The sequence below is a fragment of the Mobula birostris genome, chromosome 4 (genome assembly GCF_030028105.1).
Source record: "Mobula birostris isolate sMobBir1 chromosome 4, sMobBir1.hap1, whole genome shotgun sequence".
NCBI lineage: Eukaryota > Metazoa > Chordata > Chondrichthyes > Myliobatiformes > Myliobatidae > Mobula > Mobula birostris.
Genome location: NC_092373.1, coordinates 176990072 through 177009509, shown reverse-complemented (window position 1 = coordinate 177009509; position 19438 = coordinate 176990072). Strand labels below are relative to the sequence as shown.

Genomic DNA, 19438 nt, shown 5'->3' with positions numbered 1-19438 from the left:
TCTTGAGCAGCATGTTAGTGAACCTACAAGGGAAAATGCTATCCTAGATCTAGTCCTTTGCAATGAGACAGGTAAGATTAACGATCTTGTAGTCAGGGATCCTCTTGGAAAGAGTGATCATAGTATGAGTGAATTTTGCGTTCAGATAGAGGGTGAAATAGTTAGATCTAAAACTAGTGTATTATGCTTGAACAAGGGAGACTACAAAGGGATGAGGGAGGAGTTGGCTAATGTGGATTAGGAGCACAGGCTATTTGGTAGGACAGTTGAGGAACAGTGGAATACTTTCAAAGAGATTTTTCACAGTGCTCAATGAAAGTATATTCCAGTCAAAAGTAAGGACAGTAAGCGTGGAGAGAGCCAGCCTTGGATAACTAAGGAAATAAAAGATAATACCAAATTAAAAGTTAATTTGTACAAAGTCACAAAGAGTAGCGGGAGACTGGAAGATTGGGAAAACTTTAAAAAGCAACGAAGAACTACTAACAAGAAATAAGGAAAAGGAAGATAGAATATGAAAGTAAATTAGCACAAAGTATAAAAATAGATAGCAAAAGTTCTTATAAATATATAAAGCGGAAGAGGGTGGCTAAAGTCAACACAGGTCCCTCGGAAGACGAGAAGGTGAAATTGATATTGGCTGATAAGGAAATGACTGAGGCATTGAACGACTATTTTGTGTCGGTCTTCACGGTGGAGGACACGTCTAATATGCCAAAGAATGATGTTTTGGACGAAATGGGAGGTGAGGACCTCAATAAAATCACTGTTACTAAAGAGACAGTGATGAGCAAACCAGAGGGCCTGAAGGTAGATAAGTCCCCTAGTTCTGATGGGATGCATCCCAGGGTGCTGAGGGAATTGGCGGAAGTTATAGTAGATGCATTGGTAATCATTTACCAAAACTCTCTACACTCTAGGCAGGTCCTGGCAGACTGGAAAACAGCAAATGTCACGCCACTTTTTTTTAAAAAGGATGTAGGCAAAAAACGGGCAACTATAGGCCAGTTAGCTTAACATCTGTAGTTGGAAAAATGCTTGAAGCTGTCATTAAGGAAGAAATAGCGAAACATTTAGAAAGGAGTGGTTTCATTAGACAGATGCAGCATGGATTCAGAAAGGGCAGGTCCTGCTTGACAAACTTACTGGAGTTCTTTGAGGACATAATGAGTACAGTGGATAGAGAGGAACAGGTGGATGTCGTATACTTGGATTTCCAGAAGGCGTTTGATAAGGTGCCACACAAGAGACTTATAAATAAGATACGGATGCATGGAGTTCGAGGAAATGTATTGGCATGGATAGTGGATTGGTCAACTAATAGAAGGCAGAGAGTTGGTATAAATGGGTGTTTCTCCGGTTGGCAGTCAGGGGTGAGTGGGGTGCTGCAGGGGTCGGTGCTGGGCCCACAGCTGTTTACCATTTACATTGATGATTTGGAAGAGAGGACACTAAACTGAGTGGAAAAGCAAACTGTACAGAGGATGTGGAGAGTCTGCAGAGGGATATAGATAGGTTAAGTGAGTGGGCCAAGGTCTGGCAGATGGAATACAACATTGGTAAATCAGAGACCATCCACTTTGGAAGGAATAATACAAGAGCAGATTATTACTTAAATGGTGAAAGATTGCAGCATGCTGTTGTGCAGAGGGACTTGGGAGTGCTTGTTCATGAATCACAAAAAGTTGGCTTGCAGGTACAACAGGTTATTAAGAAGGCAAACGGAACGTTGGCCTTCATTGCTAGAGGGATTGAATTCAAGAGCAGGGAGGTCATGCTGCAACTATACAGGGTACTGGTGAGGCCGCACCTGGAGTACTGCGTGCAGTTCTGGTCTCCATACTTGAGGAAGGATGTACTGGCTTTGGAGGCAGTGCAGAGGAGGTTCACCAGGTTGATTCCAGAGATGAAGGGGTTAACCTTTGAGGAGAGATTGAGTCGTCTGGGACAATACTCTCTGAAATTCAGGAGAATGAGAGGGGATCTTATAGAAACATATAAAATGTTGAAAGGGACAGGTAAGATAAAAGTAGGAAAGTTGTTTCCATTGGTAGGTGAGGCTAGAACTAGGGGACATTGCCTCAAGATACAGGGGAGAAGATTTAGGACGGAGATGAGGAGAAATTGTTTTTCCCAGAGAGTGCTGAATCTGTGGAATTCTCTGCCCAGGGAAGCAGTTGAGGCTTCTTCACTGAATATATTTAAGATACAGTTAGATAGATTTTTACATAGTAGGGGAATTAAGGGTTATGGGGAAAAGGCAGGTAGATGGAGCTGAGTTTATGGACAGATCAGCCATGATCTTACCGAATGGCGGGGCAGGCTCAATGGGCCAGATGGCCTACTCCTGCTCTTATTTCTTATGTTCTTCTCTAATCCCTGTGAGGAAATACTCTGCCACCTGACACCTGCATTTCCTCCTCAACATAAAGTGAACTACTAAAACAACAAGGCAAGAACCAAAGGCCTAAAACCAGTCCATAAAGAATGGAGGGAAGGTTCAACAATTTTAGTTTATTAAGGAAGCCTACTTACATGCTGAATTCTCAGGGTTTGGTAGAGGCATACGTCTGAGGAAACAAAAGGAAGATTATAAGTTACTGCTCTCTCACAAGGCCAAAAAAAGGAAAGTCTTTTTCCTAGGCTGGGGGAGGATAAAAACTAGAGGACATAGTTTAAGGTGAAAGGGAAGTAATTTAAAGGCAACCTGAGGGCAAGATTCTCCACATAGAGACTATGGAACAAGCTACCAGACAAAGAGGCAGATACTATAATGTTTAAAAAGCATTTGGACAGATACCTGGGTGGGAAATGAATAAAAGAAATCAGGCCTAATGCAGGCAAGACAGGCAACATGGTTGGCATGGACCAGTTAGGCCCATTCCTGTCCTGTACAACTTTATGATTAATTAACTGGTGTATATCCCCCTACATTTTCATTACACTATCTTCAGAGTATTAATCAAATATGTACATGGAATGAACATAGTTTGCAATTCAACCTCCAACCCCTAAATGAACACAGAAGAGTATATCACAGTACAGTTCTACGGTCATTTTGGGGCTGGGAATTAAACGTAAGCTATGCTCCATTCCACATCCATACTTAATAATACCTCTGAAGATGACACAAAGGAAATGTAATGCTAAATTTTTAAACAAATATTGAAACAGAGTTGTGCTGTGAGGCAGGCAGTCTTTCTCAGAGGTCCAATCCTGGTAGGGAGGGTGACCTTTGACCTTCTCCCACCCCAGTTTTGTGCTTCATGAGACGACTAATGGGGCCACTGAGGAAACCACAGGTGGGGTACAAGGCAACTGTCAGGGCGGCTGGGTAGTTTCTGAGGCGATGCACAATCTCTGAGAGATCCTGAGGCATTGCATCAAGGTTCCCAGTGTTCCCCCACCCCCACCCCCATCCCGAGTGTCCCTGCAACACTCTGAGCAACCGTAGCTCAAGATTCCCAGGAATCAACTTGGATGTTGTATTTTTCCCTGCAAAGAGCCCCAGTTCACTTGGTAATCTCCTCCTGTGGCAGAGCTCAGAACCCTGGCGTTGGCCAAACGAATGATGTGGCCTGCCCTGTGCAAGCAACTGTGCGTAGCGCCTCACTGCTGGGTGTAGTAGACCAGGAGAGCATACACACTTATACCTGGAATGAATCTGGAGGATTTCTGGGGAAGGCAGCTTTGGTGGCATCTTTCCTGTGCCCTCAAGGTGACCTCTGTGGACAGCTCAGGTTTCAGAAGCGCACAGGAGGGCAGGGATCACTGCTGCCCGGTAGACCAGAGTTTTGTGCCAACTCTGAGGTCTTGATCTTTCAACACCCATTTCGGCAAAGAGACCAGAGGCTGTGCAGTACAGATATGCTGCATGGGAGAGGCTAGGAACAGACCTGGCAGCTCAATACTGGGCACCTATGAAGCACTGTGGACTAACCGCAGCAGTAGAAATGTACACTAGCACAATCTGTAACCACATTCCTCAGTGAGCTAGTACTATTAAGCCAGGGACTCAACCCTGGTTCAATGAGTGTAGAGGGGCTTTTCCAGGAAAGGCACCAGGCTGACCCAAAACTGATTGTGGCCCCCTTGGCATGTTATACACCAGGTCAGCACCTGAATATGTGGCAATGTTTGTGGGCTGCCCCCAGCACATCCTCTAAACTGGAAAAAGGCCAAACTTGAAGAAATGAGAAAGGATCTAAAAAGCATGGATTGGGACAGGTTGTTCTCTGGCAAGGATGTGATTGGTAGGTGGGAGGCCTTCAAAGGAGAACTTTTGAGAGTGCAGAGTTTGCATGTTCTGGTCAGAATTAAAGGCAAAGTGAATAAGAATAAGGAACTTTGGTTCTCAAGGGATATTAGAATTCTGATAAAGAAGAGAGAGATATATATGACATGTATAGGAAACGGAGCAAATAAGGTGCTTGAGGAGTATAAAAAGTGCAAAAAAATACTTAAGAAAGTAATCAGGAGGGCTAACAGAAGACATGAGGTTGTTTTGGCAATCAAGGTGAAGGGTAATCCAAGGAGCTTCTACAGGTATATTAAGAGCAAAAGGATAGTAAGGGATAAAATTGGTCCTCTTGAAGATCAGAGTGGTCAGCTATGTATGGTACAAAAAGAAATGGGGGAGATCTTAAATGGGTTTTTTGTGTCTGTATTTACTAAGGGAGCTGGCATGGAGTCTATGGAAATAAGGCAAACAAGTAGTGAGGTCATGGAACCTATACAGAATGAAGAGGAGGAGGTGCTTGATATCTTGAGGCAAATCAGAGTAGATAAACCCCCAGGACCTGACAGGGTATTCCCTCGGACCTTGAAGGAGACTAGTGTTGAAATTGCAGGGGCCCTGGCAGATATATTTAAAATGTCAGTATCTACGGGTGAGGTGCCAAAGGATTGGAGGATAGCTCATGTTGTTCTGTTGTTTAAAAAAGGCTCTAAGAGTAATCCGGGAAGTTATAGGCCAGTAAGTTTGAAGTCAGGGACTTATTTGAGAGAGTCAACATTGCTTTGTGCGTGGTAGGTCATGTTTAACCAATCTATTAGAGTTTTTGGAGGAGGTTACCAGGAAAGTGGATGAAGGGAAGGCAGTGCATGTTGTCTACATGGACTTCAGTAAGGCCTTTGACAAGGTCCCGCATGGGAGGTTAGTTAGGAAGATTCAGTCGCTAGGTATACATGGAGAGGTGGTAAATTGGATTAGACATTGGCTCGATGGAAGAAGCCAGAGAGTGGTGGTAGAGAATTGCTTCTCTGAGTGGAGGCCTGTGACTAGTGGTGTGCCACAGGGATCAGTGTTGGGTCCATTGTTATTTGTCATCTATATCAATGATCTGCATGATAATGTGGTAAATTGGACCAGCAAATTTGCTGATGATACAAAGATTGAAGGTGTATTGGACAGTGAGGAAGGTTTTCAAAGCTTGCAGAGGGATTTGGACCAGCTGGAAAAATGGGCTGAAAATGGCAGATGGAGTTTAATACAGACAAGTGTGAGGTATTGCACTTTAGAAGGACAAACCAAGGTAGAACATACAAGGTAAATGGTAGGGCACTGGGGAGTGCAATAGAACAGAGGGATCTGGGAATACAGACACAAAATTCCCTAAAAGTAGCGTCACAGGTTGATAGGGTCGTAAAGAGAGCTTTTGGTACATTGGCCTTTATAAATCAAAGTATTGAATATGAGTTGGAATGTTATGGTGAGGTTGTATAAGGCATTGCTGAGGCCGAATTTGGAGTATTGTGTTCAGTTTTGGTCACCAAGTTACAGGAAGGATATTAATAAGGTTGAAAGAGTGCAGAGATGGTTTACAAGGATGTTGCCGGGACTTGAGAAAGTGAGCTACAGAGAAAGGTTGAATAGGTTAGGACTTTATTCCCTGGAACGTAGAAGAATGAGGGGAGATTTGATAGAGGTATATAAAATTATGATGGGTATAGATAGAGTGAATGCAAGCAGGCTTTTTCCACTGAGGCTCGGGGAGAAAAAAAAACAGAGGACATGAGTTCAGGGTGAGGGGGGAAAAGTTTAAAGGGGACATTGGGGGGGCAGAGAGTGGTGGGAGTGTGGAATGAGCTGCCAGATGAAGTGGTAAATGCGGGTTCACTTTTAACATTCAAGAAACACTTGGGACAGGTACGTGGATGAGAGGTGTATGGAGGGATATGGTCCAGGTGCAGGTCAGTGGGACTAGGCAGAGAAATGGTTTGGCACAGCCAAGAAGGGCCAAAAGGCCTGTTTCTGTGCTGTAATGTTCCATGGTTCTATATTGTGCTGGTTGTTTGTGCAAACGATGCAGCTCACTCTATGCTTTGATATACATGTAATCAATGAATAAATCTAAAATACAGTGAAGCTGTAATACAGCAAGAATTGAATGGAATCTCAAAACAAACATATTAGACTTGGGTTCCTGATACACTGTCCAAGGTTCTGATGCAGGCTCTAAAACTGCCTCCACCGATGCTGCCTGACTCACTAAGTTCTTCCTGCAATTTCCTTTATTTTTGGCTCTGGATTCCATCAGCTGCAGTTTCTTGTGCCTCCTTATTAGATTCCTGGGACAAAGGGGTGGCCTACATTTAGAAGAATGGGCAGCAACCTTATTGGAGGATAAGACATACCAAAGGGGATCGAGAATGGGTGAGATGTTTCCTCTCATTAAGAACTTAGAATGAAGGGGCATGGGTTTGGAATAAATGGGTTGTCCACAGGACAGAAGGAGATGAGAGAGAACTACTTCTCTCAGAATCTTTGGAATTTTCTATCTCAGAGCTGCAGGACCCAAAGCATTGAGTGGGATAAAGTTCTGGGTTTACTGGGAGTCAAGGACAGTGGGTACAGAAGGGAAATGGAGCCGAGGCCAAGATCAAGTCAATTGTGATCTTATGGAATGGCTTGAGGAGCCAGTAGCCCATTCCAGTTTCAGCTCATAATATTTATAAAGACCCCTGTTTTGCTGGGTAACTAGTTGGATTAAATGCTTCATGATAATGTTGCAAATTATGAATGGTTTCTATTCCCATTAGCTGCATAAGTATCTACTTTGCATCCCAAGTATCTGAATGACGATCCTTTCACAGTGCTCCTGTTATCTCTGTCTTTGCTATTAAAAGTTAATCAACCTGGGCTCAAGCTCAACTCAGGTTTGCTGGACCCACCCTCACCTCTACACTTCCTGTCCCCCCCCACCCCCCACCCCGACTCACCCAAAACTCCAGCTCAATGTTTGCTTTGGGTCCAGGTGATTGGATGACATATTCAGTTACCTTAATGTATGAATTCTCAGATTTGAGAATGGGGTGCAAGGATTTTCCACGTGTTGAGATTTTTCTACCCCACACCTGGAGGTAAAGATAGGAGTGTGATCAAAGTTGTCTAAAAGCCCTTCTTTTAACCTGCAATGACCAGCTCTCACCTTGGGTTCGCAGGAGCTCGGCACTGGAGAAGCCCCCCTCTCTGTCCACTGTAATAATTCTCATATAAGATGGGGGCTGCAGAAGAGAAACACAATTATCATAGCTATCATTAATCAGTATTAATTGGCATTTACAGTGCCTATAAAAAGTATTCAACCCCCTTGGAAGTTTTCATGTTTTATTGCTTTACCACATTGGGTTGTAAATTGGGCTTTACAACAGTGGGTTTAATTTGGCACAAAATATTTTTTTATATATCAGTGTCAAAAAGGCCAAATTAAATCCATTGTGATTCACTGCCGTAAAACAATAAAACATGAAAACTTCCGGGGGCTGGGGTGGGCGGGTGTGGTGAATAGTTTTTATAGGTACCGTACCATACCACAAACTCCTTTTCCACCCGGTCTCACATGAATCTGCCCCAGAGCTCTGCCCATGTTAATCTATAACACGACTCTCAAGGTGCATTTTGATTTTTCCGTTCCCATTTATGAAGGAAGGTCTGCTCAGGGCAGAGGCTGGATGCCATTGTCCATATATCATGGTGTAATAGCCCATTTTCAGAAGGTTCACACAGTTTGAAACCAGTATCAAACAAACTCACACATACTGCTTTGTCTCACCATCTCCTCCGATCTTGTCCACTGCATTCAATGCTCCTGATGCGGCCCCCTCTACATCAGAGACCAAGAGCAGACTGGGTGGCCATTTCAGGCAGCACTTACGCTTGGTCCCCAGTGGCCATCCTGAGCTATCAGTTGCAGACCATTTCAGCTCCCCGTTCCCACAATGACCCGTCCATCCTTGGCTTTCCCTACTGTCAGGATGAGGAACAGCTTATCTTTTGCCAGGTTAGTTGACAACCCAATGGTATGAATATTAAGTTTCCCAGTTTTAGGTAACATACCCCCACCCACCTTTGTTTCTGATCCACTTCTGGTCTTCCCATTTTTGTTCCCTTTCCCAACATCCTCCAGCTCCTGTTCATCCATCTTAGTCCCATTCCCCCTCTTCTCTCCTTCCACCAAATTCACACACAGGCATTCCCCCCGCAACCCCCCAATGATCTGGTTCCAACTACTTTATCATTCTGAGCTCCTTGACTTATCCAAGTCCAGCACCAGTAATGCTTTGTGTTCCTGCTCATCTCCCTGCTGCTGCTGCTGTCTCCAACCCTCACACTCACTTCCCCCCCACCTTGCTCCATCTGTTTTATTTGAGCAACACACACACATAAAATGCTGAAGGAACTCAGCAAGTCAGGCAGCATCGATGTTGGGGAATAAACAGTCGACGTCTCAGGCTGACTTTGCAGAATCTCTTGCATTTATCATATGTTTTTTCCCCCTCCTTTTTCTTCTCTTCCTCCATCAATCATTCACCTGCCAGAGTCTTCCAATTCCACCCGCCTCCCCCCTCCCTTCCCCTCTCCTACCTGGCACTACCTGCCTGCCACCTTGCACACCTCCTCAGTCCACCAATCACCCTGGAATCCTTCCTCACCCCTTCCCTCCTCCTCTTTATGCTGGGCATCTCACCTCTCCAAACACATTCCTGATGCAAACCAAGCATCAGCAATTCCGTTCCTCCCATGGGTGCAGCTCACCCTGCCGAGTCCTTCCAGCAGATTGTTTGTTGTTCCATTTGTCTAAGAGTGCTTCATCTCAGTGTACTGTGATTCCACAGAAACCCCACAGCTCATCTGACCGCTGGAGCCTAATCCTGCCTTCTATTAACGTGCAGGTGTGAAATTACGAATACTGATCAGCCACTTAAAAATCGTAGCTCATTACTGTCTTCCCCCGAACCCAAGGCCACTAAGATTCATGCTTCTATCATGGTACAGAAATCCAGAAGGCTGAAGTCCCACAGCACCAGGTTCAAGAACAGCTACTTCTCTTCAACCATTTGGTTCTTGAACAATTTACAACAACCCTAATCACCACAGATTACCCACACTGTGACCACTTTGCACTAAAATAGGCTTTATTGTTCCAATTGTGTTCTCTCTTGTAAAAATTGCATGCAATTTGTTTTTCTTGCGAATGTTGTTTATATTAACTATATGCTAGTGATGCTGCTGCAAGCCAGCTCTTTATTGCACCTGTGCATGCATGTACTTGTCCACGATACAGCACAATAAACTCGACTTTGACTTTCTAGTGCACTGACAGAAAGCACTATTCACTACAAATCCAGTGGTTCATTGCAGAGCAGCCTAGGCAGTGTTAAGTATGACTGAGGCCCTTTTATCTTTGTAATTGCGTCCACAGTTCAGTATTCTGAGTCTACTCAAGACTTCTCACTAAGTCTACTGGAACATCACAGTATCTACCCAGAGATAGTCCACAGGCACCTGCTCAAATAGACCCATCTACCTGGTGGCATGTCTCCAGTTCTTTTCAAGTCAATGAAAAATTCAAGGTCCTTCTGAATGTTGCAATGTTCCAACACCTTCCGTATTTCCTCATACATCTAAAGAAAAAGCAGGAAGAAAGATAAAGGCAACAAAAGAACAAAAAAAAAGTCTGAATTTCCAATTAACAAGCTTCTCAGTTTATCTTTTATCACCTCTTGATCTTTTATTAATTACTCAGCCTTGCAGCCAAACCACTTATAACAGGAAAAACACTGTGGGTGCTGGAACACAGAAATTGCTAGTCAGCCAGTGTCAGTGGAGGCAGAAACCATGTTAATGTTACAGGTCAATGATCCAAAAGATCTCCCACGAGACCGTTCGTTGCATTGAACTTGCTGCTATTCCCTATTTGACTACATGTTCATTCCAAATTTAAGGCTCTGCCACAGCTACAATGCAGGAAATCCTTTCAGAAATCACTTGGCTGTGAGATAGGACAACATGAGAAAGAGCGAGAGGTGGCAAAATGATTGTCCAAGAAGGACCTTGTTATGCTGGTGGTCCTTAAACTCTGTTTCCGTCTCCACAGGTGTTCCTTGGCCTACTGAGTACTTCCAGCATTTTCTGTTTCTATTTCTGAAGTATAATTTGACAGCAGGACCAAATCTATTGTAAGACTTATGGAGCAGGAGCCAGAAGCAGTTCCAATGGCTCCTCAGGCTCGCTCTGTTATTCAGCAAAGTCATGGCTAATCTGAACTTTGCCTCAGCCCCGCTCTCCTGTTTCAATGGCATAATCCCCAATTGCTCTAAAGTCTACAGACCTCTCAGCCCTTACGAACATTTCAGAGGTAAAGCTGATGAGGAGGCTTGCTTTTGAATGAGTACCACAAGTGAGGATGAGCAAGGAAGGGTATCACATGTGACGAATGTATTTTCAAAACTAAACATCAGGGCAGGCGTAAAAGCAAGAAGTTTTTACCTCATCACTGGTCACACACTCTTGGGAGAGCTGATTGGCATGAACCCACATAGCATTACGAATGCTGTGTATCCTCTCACAGTCCTGTTTCTCAAGGAACTGCAAATATAATAAATAAGTCTTGTAATTAAAAAAGTCAGTCTTTCCCCTCCAAAATGGAAATATTAGTAGCAGAGGGGTCAGGTTTAAGGTGAGAAAGAGAAAGTTTAATGCGGATGTGTGTGGGAAACCACTGTTCCTTTGAAACACACAAAAGCACCTGAAGCATGTTGATAGGGAAGTCATAAGAACATTGAGAAATAAGAGCAGGAGTAGGCCATCCGGCCCATCGAGCCTGCCCCGCCATTCAATAAGATCATGGCTGATCTGTACGTAAACTCAGCTCCATCTACCTGCCTTTTCCCCATAACCCTTAATTCCCTTACTATGTAAAAATCTATCTAACTGTATCTTAAATATATTCAGTGAAGAAGCCTCAACTGCTTCCCTGGGCAGAGAATTCCACAGATTCACCACTTTCTGGGAAAAACAATTTCTCCTCATCTCCATCCTAAATCTTCTCCCCTGAATCTTGAGGCAATGTCCCCTAGTTCTAGTCTCACCTACCAATGGAAACAACTTTCCTACTTCTATCTTATCTATCCCTTTCAAAATTTCGGATGTTATTCCTTCCACAGTGGATGATCTCACATTTACCAACATTGTATTCCATCTGCCAGACCTTGGCCCACTCACTTAACCTATCTATATCCCTCTGCAGACCCTGCACATCCTCTGTACAATTTGCTTTTCCACTCAGTTTAGTGTCATCAGCAAATTTTACTCTGCTACACAGTCCCTTCTTCCAAATCATCAACGTAAATGGGAAACAGCTGTGGGCCCAGCACCAACCCCTGCAGCACCCCACTCACCACTAACTGCCAACCGGAGAAACACCCATTTATACCAACTCTCTGCTATCCACTATCCGTGCCAATATACTTCCTCTGACTCCATGCATCCGTATCTCATTTATAAAGTCACTTGTGCGGCACCTTATCGAACGCCTTCTGGAAATCCAAGTATACAACATCCAAAACAACAGGAATTCTGCAGATGCTGGAAATTCAAGCAACACACATCAAAGTTGCTGGTGAACGCAGCAGGCCAGGCAGCATCTCTAGGAAGAGGTGCAGTCCACGTTTCAGGCCAAGACCCTTCGTCAGGACTAACTGAAGGAAGAGTGAGTAAGGGATTTGAAAGTGGGAGGGGGAGGGGGAGATCCAAAATGATAGGAGAAGACAGGAGGGGGAGGGATGGAGCCAAGAGCTAGACAGGTGATTGGCAAAGGAGATACGAGAGGATCATGGGACAGGAGGTCCGGGAAGAAAGACAAGGGGGGGGGGGCCCAGAGGATGGGCAAGGGGTGTATTCAGAGGGACAGAGGGAGAAAAAGGAGAGTGAGAGAAAGAATGTGTGCATAAAAATAAGTAACAGATGGGGTACGAGGGGGAGGTGGGGCCTTAGCGGAAGTTAGAGAAGTCGATGTTCATGCCATCAGGTTGGAGGCTACCCAGACGGAATATAAGGTGTTGTTCCTCCAACCTGAGTGTGGCTTCATCTTTACAGTAGAGGAGGCCGTGGATAGACATGTCAGAATGGGAATGGGATGTGGAATTAAAATGTGTGGCCACTGGGAGATCCTGCTTTCTCTGGCGGACAGAGCGTAGATGTTCAGCAAAGCGGTCTCCCAGTCTGCGTCGGGTCTCGCCAATATATAAAAGGCCACATCGGGAGCACCAGACGCAGTATATCACCCCAGTCGACTCACAGGTGAAGTGTTGCCTCACCTGGAAGGACTGTTTGGGGCCCTGAATGGTGGTAAGGGAGGAAGTGTAAGGGCATGTGTAGCACTTGTTCCGCTTACACGAATAAGTGCCAGGAGGGAGATCAGTGGGGAGGGATGGGGGGGACGAATGGACAAGGGAGTTGCGTAGGGAGCGATCCCTGCGGAATGCAGGGGGGGGGGAGGGAAAGATGTGCTTAGTGGTGGGATCCCGTTAGAGGTGGCGTAAGTTACGGAGAATAATATGTTGGACCCGGAGGCTGGTGGGGTGGTAGGTGAGGACCAGGGGAACCCTATTCCTAGTGGGGTGGCGGGAGGATGGAGTGAGAGCAGATGTACGTGAGATAGGGGAGATGCGTTTAAGAGCAGAGTTGATAGTGGAGGAAGGGAAGCCCCTTTCTTTAAAAAAGGAAGATATCTCCCTCGTCCTAGAATGAAAAGCCTCACCCTGAGAGCATATCAGGATGAGGCTTTTCATTCTAGGACGAGGGAGATGTCTTCATTTTTTAAAGAAAGGGGCTTCCCTTCCTCCACTATCAACTCTGCTCTTAAACGCATCTCCCCCATTTCACGTACATCTGCTCTCACTCCATACTCCCGCCACCCCACTAGGAATAGGGTTCCCCTGGTCCTCACCTACCACCCCACCAGCCTCCGGGTCCAACATATTATTCTCCGTAACTTACGCCACCTCCAACGGGATCCCACCACTAAGCACATCTTTCCCTCTCCGCCTCTCTCTGCATTCCGCAGGGATCGCTCCCTACGCAACGCCCTTATCCATTCGTCCCCCCCATCCCTCCCCACTGATCTCCCTCCTGGCACTTATCTGTGTAAGTGGAACAAGTGCTACACATGCCCTTACACTTCCTCCCTTACCACCATTCAGGGCCCCAAACAGTCCTTCCAGGTGAGGCAACACTTCACCTGTGAGTCGACTAGGGTGATATACTGCGTCTGGTGCTCCCGATGTGGCCTTTTATATATTGGCGAGACCCGACGCAGACTGGGAGACCGCTTTGCTGAACATCTACGCTCTGTCCGCCAGAGAAAGCAGGATCTCCCAGTGGCCACACATTTTAATTCCACATCCTATTCCCATTCTGACATGTCTATCCACGGCCTCCTCTACTGTAAAGATGAAGCCACACTCAGGTTGGAGGAACAACACCTTATATTCCGTCTGGGTAGCCTCCAACCTGATGGCACGAACATCGACTTCTCTAACTTCCGCTAGTGCCCCACCTCCCCCTTGTACCCCATCTGTTACTTATTTTTATACACACGTTCTTTCTCTCACTCTTTTTCTCCCCCTGTCCCTCTGAATATACCTCTTGCCCATCCTCTGGGTCTCCCCCCCCTTGTCTTTCTTCCCGGATCTCCTGTCCCATGATCCTCTCGTATCCCCTTTTGCCTATCACTTGTCTAGCTCTTGGCTCTATCCCTCCCCCTCCTGTCTTCTCCTATCATTTTGGATCTCCCCCTCCCCCTCCAACTTTCAAATCCCTTACTCACTCTTCCTTCAGTTAGTCCTGACGAAGGGCCTCGGCCTGAAACGTCGACTGCACCTCTTCCTACAGGTGCTGCCTGGCCTGCTGCGTTCACCAGCAACTTTGATACGACATCCATCTGTTCCCCTCTATCCACTGAACTCATTATGTCCTCATTATGTCTGTGTTTTGGTAGAAACACGGATACGTCAGCAAAGTTTAAGAGGGTTTTAGCCAGACACATAAAGGGAATGGAGAGACACAGACCATGTGCAGGCTGGTGGAACTAATTTAATTTGAAGTCATGGTCAGCACAGACCGTGTGGGCAAAGTGTCTGGACCTCTGGCTACAACTCAAGGTTAGATTGGGATTGTTCTAAGTCAGTTCATGCTCAGCCCATGGAAGGCGAGATGATCTTCACTGGGTTAATCCATACTAGGTTAAAAAGTTAAGATTCCACCACCAGGCTTTTAACTTCTTGGATGCAACTTCACCTATACAAAAGGACCTTTTGCGATTTCATTTAGCTCTTTGTCACATCTATTATGGTCAATTATTGAACTGAATTGAATTGACTTTTGTTTCTTACATCCTTCTCATACATGAGAGTAAAAATCTGAGAGGAACGGAGTCGTCAACACTAAGGTTTTCTTTTCTCCCATTTTTTATGATGTTAAAACAGCCCAGGTCTTTTTTTTTTAAGTTTAGCTGATTAATTCTATTTGGATTAGTTTTTTTTTTGGGGGGGGGGTTATTATATATTTTTTTTCCTTTTTCATGATTTTTGTCTAGATATTTTTCTTTGTTCTATATTATTCAGTGGTATCCTATATGATTCATAGTTTTGTCAATTAAGTATTATTTGGCTTTATAATTACTCATGTTAATTATAACAATGTATTCCCAATAACTTTGTACTACTATTATGTCATGTTTATATTTTATGAAAGTAATAAAAAGATTGAAAAAGAAAAAAAGAGTAAAAATCTTTATGTTACGTCTCCATAATTATGATTTCAAGAAATAATCCAGACTCTATAAATCCTTCACACAGCAATGATCTGTAAAATCATCATAGGACAATATACAGATAGCGTGTTAGACATGGGGTAATTTATGATATCTGAAAACTAATTCCCAGCTTCACTGGATCATACACAAGACAGGAGTATATTGTAATCCTCACACTCTGTGATAGCATTTGTGCAACAGAAGGATAATGTACTGACTGCTGTACTTAGATTCACTAAAATATGCTGAAGAAAATGCAACATCAAGTCCTGCTCCCAGTTTCAAGTGACCTTCAGTGGGCTGTGGAGACATGCAAACACTTGAGCAGAGAACAGATCAAGGGCAGGTGCAATGTCTCTGCAATTCAACATCTAGCTAACACCTGTTTGTGAGTGATAAAAGATTTCAGGCTGGGAATCATATTAAAACAAGAGGAGAAACTTTAAAAAAGGACTGAAAAATTCATTAGAACTTCCATTATAAGTACTGATAATTATAAGCAAGTTAATTCCCTGTGAGTACATTATCAGCAACTAATTTCCTCTGCACCTGTAATACCACTTTCTTTTGAAGACAGTGATTTTCACTGATCTGCAGTGTTTTGCTTGTGCAATTACTTAGACTGTCTCTCTCCCTTTATCAGAACTGATATTCTGGAGAAAAGAACATTATAACTGGATATTTGGCTATATAAATTCAGATGCTAACCTGCAGTGCCTTGTAAAAGTATTCAGCCCCCTTTGTTCACATAAATGAGTATTACAACCAGGAATTTTGATCAATTTAACAGAGAATTTTTATTTGTGAATTACATGCTCCTTCGGGAGAGCCCAAAAAACAGGGAAAATTGTAAAGCATGAAAAACTAAAAATTCAAAACCTGAAACATTAGCAATTCATCCCCCTTTGTTCAGTACTTAGTTGAACCAACTCTCGCAGCTATTACAGGCAGCAAACATCAAATTTCTTCATTTGAAGCTGCTCCTTGGTGCTTTGACAGTGTGCTTTGGGTCATTGTCCTGCTGAAAGACAAACTTCCTCCCCAGTTTAAACTTTCTGGCAGAAACTAGCAGGCTTTTATCCAGGATCTCTCTGTATTTAGCAGTATTCATCTTCCTATCAATCCTGACTAGATTTCCAGTCTCTGCTGCTGAAAAGCACCCCCACAGCGTGATGCTACTTCTACCACACTTTACAGTAGGGTTGATGTTACTGGCTGATGTGCAATATTAGATTTACCCCACACATACCGCTGTGTTGAGGCCAAAAAGTTCCACTTTATTCTCATCCGATCACAAGTCCTTCTTCTATACCTTTTCAGCATCTTTTAAGAGATGCTTTGTGGGCAAGGATGTGCTTTTTATTTTTTAGTCAGGGCTTCTCCCTTGCCATTCTTCGATTAATACCCTTTTTGTGCAAGGCCTTAAGAGATTGTGGAGCCACGGATCTCAACTCCACTTGCAGTTACTGATTTCTACAGCGGGGTGGTCTGACCTTGGCAGTGTGGTTGTGCTTTCATATTATTTCCACTTTTTCCACAATGGACTGCACTGAGCTCCGAGGTATGTTCAGTGCCTTTGAGATGGTCTGTTGTTTCTCTATTATCATTTCCCTGATGTGTCTTCAATGCTCTTTTGTCTTGATCTTTCTTTGGTCTGTTGAAAATCTACCATACCATTGGACTTCACAGAGAGAGGGAGTGTTTATTCTTCTGAATTCATTGGAAACGGGATCCTCTAACTTTCTGCACCAACAAATTGGGTGAGTTAGCATGTTAAAATACAGTATTGCACCTGCGGAAAGTTAGTGCAGCAATTACAAAGGGGATGAATACTTTTTCGGCCTCATAATTTTGGTTTTTAATTTCTAGCAAGTTGTTAACAGGTTTTGGAATTTTTCTTTTGACTTGACGTGACACACAATGTTTTGTAGTTTAGCTCAAAAAGTCCTACTTCAGTTTATTTTAAATTTAGAAAATGAGACAGTAAAATGTATAAATAGCTGTGGTTGCAGAATACTTTTTCAGGGCACTGTATGTACATCCAGTTCTTACTGCTTGTAAAAGCTGGAAACCTGTCATTTTAATGTCTTTTTTTCCCCCGGTGGATTTCAAAGCGTGTAATTCCACAGAAGGCCTCCTGATGTCACTGCTGAGCTAGAAACCAACCGCTGCCACCGCAGATCCTGAGGCAACTATTGTACATCCTAAACACAGGTTGCTGGCAGGGGATCGGTTTGGAGTCAAAGGTATAGTGAGTGGAAACAAGAGGAAGACATTGGGGTTGAAGGAAGGGAATGAATGGGAGACAGAGCTGGATGAAAGGGGGGGGAATGAGAGCAAAAGGGAGCAGGAAGGGGTGAAGGAGCAGTACGGTGGGGGGGAGGAGGGGCTGGGAATGGAATGGAGGGAGTCGGAAGGGAGGGCATTAACGGAAGGGAGTGAGTAGATCAAGGACTGTAAGACAAGGAGGGGGCAGGGAATGAAGCAGGCCAAGTGATACAGCTGACTGAATCTGTAAAGTCAGAAGCATACTTCCTCCTTGTTCTCCACTTTCCCCATGAGCGTTTTATTTGCAAATTCAACTGTCAGGAAGAGGCCCTCCAGTAATACAGTCTTTTAAAAATAGAAACAAACGTGATGTTTAATTGCAAGCTCAGTGCACATTCAGAAAAACGAATAAAAGTCAGCTTCCTGTTTGAAATAATGGTAAATTAAATCCTCACCTTGCCAGGCATTATAATCCTGAAAGGCGATATACACCAGTCCAGATCCATAAAGACCATACAATATCGGAGCAGAATTAGACCATTTGGTCCATTGTGTCTATTCCATAATTGCAAAAAGGCTGATTTATTGACACCCTTACTAACCAGGGATCTATCAAGATCCTCTTTAAATATACACAATGACTTGGCCTCCACAGTTGTCTGTGGCAATGAATTACACAGATTCACCACCCTCTTGCTAAAGAAATTCCTCCTCATCTCTATTCTTAAGGGAGGTGCTTGTATTCTTGGGGTGAGGTTCAAGATCCAGGGTTCAGACCAGCACAAAGTTGCATCACAAAAGGTTGGCATCAGTTGAAGACCTGTGGAGGATCTACTGTAAGCTCTTCAATGGTGTCCACTGTGGGCAGCCAAACCTACCTCGCAGGTCTTGATGTGCTCCATTTGCCACTCCTCCTGAATCTTCTCCAGAGTGGAGACATTCTGCTGGTATAGTCGATCTGTGAAGAGAGAAAGCAAGATATTCAACCTCAGTCAAAGTGAAGAGTGGAGGGGCGGGAAAACAGTTACATTTTCCTGTTGCTCCCTTCAACTCCACGATGCTCCACACAATCACAAAAAAGTAGCGACAAAGAGTTGCAGGGACATTAGTCAAATAAGTGGACTTTGGAGAGAGGGAGGCAGGGAAGTTTACAGAGGGAATTCCAGAATACAGGATCTTTGCTAAAGGCTGGTTTTAATACATCTATGAACTCCCCTCACTAGGCTTGTACGTAAACTTGGCTCATTGCCGGCCCCGCTAACAACCATGGGACTCTGCAGTGAGACAACCAACTTTCATAAAGCACAGGCATCTAGGGCCGGTCTGATTTGGGGTTCAACCAGACAGGAATATCTTGATTTTTAAAAACCTCCATTTTCAGTGAATGCTGTGTCAATACTAATTGTCGGCCATCAAGAAAAAGCAAATTGTACACCGCATTAAATTATAAAGAAAGTATATTTACATATTTCAGCTTTATCAAACAGTTAGCAGGAAGAAGAAAAGGGATGAAAATAAAAGGACCCATTACAGTTTTACCAGTCTAAGCGCGCACATCAGTGGAGGCCAACTTGAACTTGCCTTTTACTCACGCTCTGGACCCATGGTTTGCGTGAAAGCACACACCGCATTCCGAAAGTCACTCAAAATCCATCACAAACAAACGGGCTCTCTCTAAGGATTGGCTCTTCCTCCTTTGAGCAATCCATCTGCACAAAGCACCTTGTGCAACAGGGAAGCTCCTTTCCATCCTCAGCTACCTTCCTTCCTGTCCTCTCCGTAGCTTCCATCAAAAAAAAACCGCAAATCACACTGTCTGTCACAACTCTCTCTCTCTCTGCTCCGCTCGCTTCTCCCAATTCCGCCATCCTGATTGGCTGCCACAACATTCCTAAGTTGAACATCATAGCTCCTTGTCTTTCAGCCGAAACCAAAACATTCTAAAAGCAGAACACACTACTTTTACAGAACTGCTAAAATGAGATACCTACAGCATCGCAGTAAAAATCTTAATCAGTGCGTTACATCTAAATAAAACTAGTTCCACCACAAACACTCAAGTCTGGTTTATG

The 19438-nt window shown here is 44.1% G+C and overlaps 1 protein-coding gene across 3 annotated transcripts in view; it reads right to left on the bottom strand.

The window, feature by feature from the left end:
* The window catches only part of pstpip2 (proline-serine-threonine phosphatase interacting protein 2), a 136920-nt gene that overhangs the window by 8722 nt on the left and 108760 nt on the right, over window positions 1-19438 (bottom strand). For 2 of the 3 annotated variants that reach the window (XM_072256583.1, XM_072256584.1), the window contains exons 9-14: window positions 18245-18324; window positions 10772-10870; window positions 9810-9906; window positions 7431-7506; window positions 7282-7356; window positions 2536-2570 (exon numbers count right to left, since the gene is read on the bottom strand). In XM_072256583.1, the coding sequence (XP_072112684.1) occupies window positions 2536-2570; window positions 7282-7356; window positions 7431-7506; window positions 9810-9906; window positions 10772-10870; window positions 18245-18324 (462 nt within the window). The remainder of the gene's footprint in view (window positions 1-2535; window positions 2571-7281; window positions 7357-7430; window positions 7507-9809; window positions 9907-10771; window positions 10871-18244; window positions 18325-19438) is intronic. The other variant, XM_072256586.1, reaches the window with a different exon arrangement.